Consider the following 7,500-nt stretch of genomic DNA (forward strand, 5'->3'; position numbering starts at 1 on the left):
AAAGAAATTTCCACATATTTCGAGCCTGAATTTTGTCTGGACAATAGCGTGAATATTACAGAGTTGACGGAAAAGGTAGATGAAACTGTCTGGACAAGAACGTAGATTTTACAAAATTGACATAAACGAAACTTAAATTATCTGTCTGGACAAGAGCATACTGTAGATTTTACAGAGTTGGCGAGAAAGGTAAATTATTTGTGTGGACAAGAGCATGGATATCACGGAGTTGACGGAAAAGAGAGGTTAATCAAATATGGACAAAACACGTGGATAATACAGAGTAAACAGAAAAGAGAGGTTGATCAAATCTGGACAAAAAACGTAGATAATACAAAGTTAACGAAAAAGAGAGGTTAATCAAGTCTGGACAAAACACGTGGATAATACAGAGTTAATGGAAAAGAGAGGTTAATCAAATCTGAAAAAAAAAAAAAAAAAAACGTGAATAATAGAGTTAACGGAAAAGAGAGGTGAATCCTACGTATAAAAATGATCATTGATGTTAAAGAGCTGACGGAAAAGAGAGTAATTATCTGTCTGGACAAGTACGAGGACATTTCAGAGTCGATGGAAAAGACCAGTGAATTATCTGTCTAGGCAAGTGTGTGGATATTACAGAGTTGACGAAAAAGATATGGGAATTACGTGACTGGTCAATAGTTTTGATGAAGAGTTAGGGTAGAAAGGGTTGATATTATATAAGTGGCAACTTGGAGGAGAATTTATTAATATTTCTAGGTAAGTAGCTTAAGCTTCTAGACAATTTATATTATTTCCCCTTTTGTAGATATTTTGATTAGCCTCAATGGCTGAAGTGCTGAAATAATGTGATACCTGGACATTTTATTGTTTCATGATAACATTTAGAATTCGTTCTAGGTTCAATAGAGAGTCCTAAAAAATCCATGGCAGATAAATATAGAAAGTCCCTGGAGTAATGGTATGGTAATACAGTAGCTTCTAAAGTATATAACCCAAATTGCCCATAGACTGCTCTTTGAACAGAAGTCATTACGCTAAGTTCCCGAATGTTATTTAGCCAATTACCAATCAATATAGACCTCATTAATAGTAGCAGGTAAGGTTAACCAACATCATCTTGGAAATAGCACATTCAGAATTTGAGTTTTTACATTTACATTTGAAATATTGTGTATATTGAAATAGTTTTTTTTTTTGTGTGTGACTCTAGACTTATCTTTCAACCTGGCAAAGCACTAGACCTCTTCTCCCTTAAAAGTTTGATTCTAGAATTAATATTAAGCATTGTCTATACCGTTTTTACTCATGTCTCTAGCAGTAATTGCACGTAAATATGTGGTTGTAGATATTATGATGAAATATCTTGAAAGGATTATTCTTATATTAAAAGGATTTCACCTGAGCAGAAGAAACTTCAATGGGTTTTCTAAACACAGTCCATGTGACGATTTCATTACAGGTGGGAGTGGTGAGACTTCCTGAGTAGCGGTAGAAGTCTTTTACGTTGCTTGGGAGAAGGTCCTCTAAAGCGAAGGGTGTTATGCTGGTTTCGGCATCTGCAAATTAATTGATTTATGAGAATAAAGATGGAAATTCATCACAATTATCTTAAAAGGCTGATGATAGCTTTACATAAGCTAAGTATTGATCCTTGCTCAAGGGTACACTAAGGCACACTATTCTATCTTATTTCTCATACTCTTGTTTTTTTTTAAGTTTTTATAGTTTATATGTGAAAGATCTATTTTAATGTTGTTACTGTTATTAAAATATCTTTTTTTCAATTGTTCATTACTTCTCTTGTGATTTATTTATTTCTTTGTTTCTTTTCTTCACTAGTCTATTTTTCCCTGTTGAAGCCCTTGGACTTATAGCAATTTGCTTTTATAATTACGGTTGTAGCTTAAATAATAATAATAATAATGATAATAATAATAATAATAATGAGAACCACTGACCAGCTTCCTCGATGTCAGCAAGGCCACTGATGATGTGGTCAAGGTTGGCATTATTCGATCCAATATCCAGGAAAATTCCCAATACTGCCAGACCGTCATCGTGCTTCAAGGCTTCCAAAGCATTTCCATATTTTTTGTTGTAGTGGACCAGATGGAGCTCAGCTGGGTATCTGAAGTTAAAAATAGAAAAGAAGGATTAGTGCTGTATCAATTAAGACTATGGTCTGATTATCGTATGAGGTAGAGTAGAAGAGAATCTTTTAGCTATGATAAGCAACTTTTCTAGAGGGACACTCCAAAATCAGTTAATTCTTCTCTTGTCTTGGGTAGTGCCATAGCCTCTGTACCATGGTCTTCCAGTCTTCCACTGTCTTAGATTAGAGTTCTCTTGCTTGAGGGTACACTAGGGCACACTATTCTATCTTGTTTGTCTTAATCTTTTTTGTAAAAGTTTTTATAGTTTATATAAGAAATATTTACTTTAATGTTGTCACTGTTCTTAATATATTCTATTTTTCCTTGTTTCTTTACTGGGCTATTTTCCCTGTTAGAGCCCCTGGGTTTATAGCATTATGCTTTTCCAACTAGGGTTGTAGCTTAGCAAATACTACTACTGCTACTGCTACTACTACTACTACTACTACTACTACTACTAATAATAATAATAATATGAGAATATCATTGCCTAAAAGTTATAGCTGGTTATTACAAAGATTCTAAACTTGTGGGAATGCTGAAATTAAAACAAGAGCACGACAGAACAGCAGCTATTTTATCAATGCAAAATAAAAGGGAATTTGGATGCAAAAGGTAATAACAAAAGATGGATAAAACACACACACACACACACACACACACACACACACACACACATATATATATATATATATATATATATATATATATATATATACCCATGTGACTTAGCCAAATTCGTTCTTCCATGAAAACCTGTTATCATCCAAAATATGTAACAGCTAATACTCAGATATGTCTAATTCCCTTTCTCCGCCCTTCATATCAACATTCATTGTTACTTTTTAGTTTTCATGTAATTTATGATCATGCTTTCGTACCTAAAATCTGGAAGGAATTATTATCTTTTAGAATTAACCTTAGTATGTAATCCTAATAACTCACTTTTTCCCATCGAGTGTGTGTTCTGATCCTTGGGTGTCGTCGCTTCCCCAGTGGAAGTGTAGTTGCAGGAAGACGTATTCACTAAAGAGGCCGCCACCTTCGATGTATGCAGGATGTTCCATCGAAGACATGAGTTGAGCTGCGGAGTTACAAAAAAGGTGTCTATTAGCTAGATATAATAAAATAACGTGTAAGAAAATGCAGATTTACAATGAAGAAAAAGTGTCTGGCTATACAGTATATCTAAATATAATTTTTGCATATTTATACGTGTTTTTTATATATGTTGTGGTAAGTCACTGGAACCTCAGTTTCTTGTGTCCGGGTTCGATTCCTTGACCGATCAGAAGCTATCATCATAAAGTTGACTCCCCCTTGGGTCTCTGATAACGAGGCAGAGAGACTCCGATATTAAGTGGTACTTATGCCTTATATGAATATAAATATATGTATATATATTTCTTCTCGGTCATGCTCAGCCTTCCCGTCCTTCGAATTTGGGGGAGAGGAAGTTGTCATAACCTGATGAGAAGGGGCTGTGTATGCGCGTGTGTTTATATCTATTTAGATATTTAGCCGTCATTTTATGACGTGTCGCGTACATTAGTTTTAGAATAAAAGGCATACACTATTTCATTCTTGTTTTTATCAAGCACTGAGCATATGTGAGGTTACAGAGTTTAGATTAATACCTGTGTGTCCGTTGTTGACCAAAGTCATTGCAGAAGGAACACTGTCGTAGTGGCTAAATTTAAATGGAGTCCAGGCACCATCAGCCACAGCATCAGCGGTGACGATATCGATAGGAGACTGCGATGATCCTCCGCAGGGCTTGTAATAGTCTGGCCACTGATCTGGACCTGCAGCGAAGGAAAATGGAATGTACTGTATGGTGATGTTGATTTTCATAAACGAGATAATGATATATACACTCATACCTAGAAACATATATATATATATATATACACACACACACATATATATATATACACACCCACACACATATATATATATATATATATATATATATACACACACATATATATATATATATACACACACATATATATATATATATATATATATATATATATATATATATATATATATATATATATATATACACACACACAGTATATGTTAGAACATTTGAATATATCTATATGGAAAGTGCAGCAACCCTAAAACTACTTAAGGATAGTAAGAAAATTTCAACCGAGAAAGGAGTGAGACAGAGAGAACACATCTCTCCTTAATTATTCATAGCATGTATAGAAGAAGATTTTAAGAATTTAGTATACAGAAATGTAGGAATTAACATTAATGGAAATACCTTAACAACTTGAGATTCTCATATGACATGGTTCTGTTTATCGTATCATAGGACGAATTGCTAAATATGATAAAATATATGAATTGAGAAAGCAGAAATGTAGGACTATTACAGTTAATGTGAAGAAATATGCACACACATATACATATATATATATATATATATATATATATATATATATGTATGTATATATATACGATATGTATATATATATATATATATATATATATATATATATATACATATATAAACTAATATTTACACACACACCTATCTATCTATCTATCTATCTATCTATATATATATATATGTGTATATATATATATATATATATATATATATATATATATATATATATACACATATGCATATATACATACAGTATATATATATATATATATATATATATACGTATACTGTATATAACTATGTATAGGTATGTCTATATATGCATAAATACATGTGTTTATATATATGCATATATATTATATCCTATGTAATCTCTCAAAGAAATTCTTAACTGATTAAACATGACTCACCAGTCTCTCCTTCATAACCCCACTTGAATGGGTTTCTCTCTCCATCAAATACCTGCGAAGATATAACAGTGTAAACCATTATCATAAGAAGAGGTTTTGTCAATTATATTCGCTTTGGTCACAGATACAGAAACGACCCAATAATTCGCTTTACTATGGAATGAAGTCTAAACAGATCTCAAACTATAGAGTGTAGAATATGATCAGAGGGGAAATTAGAAAATAATATATCTATTTTAATTTACAAATAATATTGGCATAAAATTGGGAGCTTTAGAATAATTGAAATAGGGAAATAAAAAGAAGAAAACAATAATTCATTACATTTCCCGTTCTTTAAATACAAAATCAAATTATGATATGCAATACTATTAATAAAAACTCTATTCATCACGGGTCAATGGCTAATCAGAGCAATTGATTTAGATTAAGACTGTTTTGATGTACAGTATTCGGAAAAAGAAAAAAAAAAGAGCGACTGAATTGAGTAACTGTTACTAACGTCATAAAAAATAAATACCCATTTACGTTACACAATCATCGATTTAACAAAAAAAAAAAAAAAAAAAAAAAAAACAACTCTCGTGCTAAATTATGTAAGAGGAAGAGAACTAAGGGAGAGCATATTCTAGAATTAAAGAGTAGTAGCAGAGAGTGATCTTTGCTATAAGGTTATTCCTTTCTTTTATATCGTGTCACTTACCCATCGATCATTGAGTGGTTCCACAGGTCGGTAATTGTTAACCATTTGCTTTCCATGCGAATCTATCAGTAGTCGGAAAGCCTCCATCTGAAAACAAAGATCTTCAGTAAGAGAAGGATAAAGAATGTAGAAAACTCCATATGGATGGATATGTTAAATTCCATACAGCACAAGTGTTACACGATCTATGAAGAGCATTATCCACATTCATCGAGAGGTAGCTTTTTTAGTCAAAAGATTACAAATCTTTGGCCGCATACACTTTCATCTGAATCACATTATTATATTGAAAATGTCAATTGCTACCACGCATGTTGTAAACTGGCTTGAACTTTAACAGCTGATCCTCAATTATCAGGAATATTTAAAATTTATCGAAAATGAATTTTCATTTTCTCTTATTGCATCATTTCCATTGGACGATCCATCTAAGTGTTTTCCTATGTGTGAAAAATTGCTCAAATGTTCATGGGATATAGAAGCTCACCTGGGCAGAGGAAACTTCAATGGCCTCTTTGAAGACGGTCCATGTGACAATCTCATTACAGGTGGGAGTGGTGAGACTTCCTTTGTAGCGATAGAAGTCATCTACATTGCTTGGTAGAAGGTCCTCTAAAGCGAAGGGTGTTATGCTGGTATCGGCATCTGCAAATCAAATCAAATCAGTTATGAGCATCTCGAGTCATAACAATCGCGAAATGCAAAAGAGGAATAAAAGATCTCCATACAAATAAGGCATAAGCAAAGTGACCGAGATTGTCACGCAAGAAAATGACTAACCAGCAGCTTTGATGTCAGCCAAACCATCAATGATATGCTTGAGATTGTTATTTGCGCCTCCGATTTCAAGGAAAACACCCAACACAGCCAGACCGTCAGGGTACTGCAAGGCATTCAGAGCGCTCCCATACTTCTTGTTGTAGTGAACCAAGTGAAGTTCGGCTGGGTACCTGTTCAGGTCGTCAAAACAAAATTACTGGAAATGCTTGCTTCTCCCTGAAGGATAAGTCACAACTAATCAAACATTACATTTGAAGAGTTTGAAAAGGAAATAGATAAGGAATTGTTCATTAAGTATTAGCGTATCTCATTTATCATATTTGGTGTTTTTAGCAATTGCTACAGGGATGATTAAATGATTGTTTCATGTGTGTGAGCATGAATAACCATATATATATATATATATATATATATATATATATATATATATATATATATATATATATATATTTATACACACATACAAACACGCCCATACATATGTATATATATGAATATAAAATATATATATAAATATATATATATATATATATATATATATATATATATACAAGATCTATTGACATATACGTATGTATGTATGTATGTATGTATGTATGTATGTAGGTGGCTATAAACTCATATATATGTATGTATATATATATATATATATATATATATTTATATATATATATATATATATATATATATATATATATATATATATATATATATATATGTGTGTGTGTGTGTGTGTGTATGGATGTATGTGTATTTGTGTATAAACTATATATATATATATATATATACATATAGATATTTGTGTGTGTTTGTTTATGTATACACACGAATACACACAAATAATTATGCATGTATATACATAGAGATACATACATACTCAGATATCTATACATATATATATATATATATATATATATATGCACTGAGATATATATATATATATATATATATATACATATATGTATGTATGTATGTATGTATGTGTGTGCGTGTGTAAAATTCACAGGGAGACATGATGCTCAGATGCAAAAGAATCGCAATGAAAAAGAAAATATAAGATTG

General features: G+C 31.9%; 1 protein-coding gene across 1 annotated transcript in view; it reads right to left on the minus strand.

Moving 5' to 3' along the window:
* Positions 1-7,500, minus strand: part of LOC137645685 (uncharacterized) — a 35,559-nt gene that overhangs the window by 17,113 nt on the left and 10,946 nt on the right. Inside the window, exons 10-17 of the mRNA XM_068378534.1 lie at positions 6,439-6,608; positions 6,146-6,303; positions 5,659-5,745; positions 4,956-5,007; positions 3,776-3,943; positions 3,084-3,222; positions 1,944-2,113; positions 1,384-1,541 (exon numbers count right to left, since the gene is read on the minus strand). Coding sequence (XP_068234635.1) covers positions 1,384-1,541; positions 1,944-2,113; positions 3,084-3,222; positions 3,776-3,943; positions 4,956-5,007; positions 5,659-5,745; positions 6,146-6,303; positions 6,439-6,608 — 1,102 coding nt within the window. The remainder of the gene's footprint in view (positions 1-1,383; positions 1,542-1,943; positions 2,114-3,083; positions 3,223-3,775; positions 3,944-4,955; positions 5,008-5,658; positions 5,746-6,145; positions 6,304-6,438; positions 6,609-7,500) is intronic.

Source organism: Palaemon carinicauda, chromosome 8 (genome assembly GCF_036898095.1).
Source record: "Palaemon carinicauda isolate YSFRI2023 chromosome 8, ASM3689809v2, whole genome shotgun sequence".
NCBI lineage: Eukaryota > Metazoa > Arthropoda > Malacostraca > Decapoda > Palaemonidae > Palaemon > Palaemon carinicauda.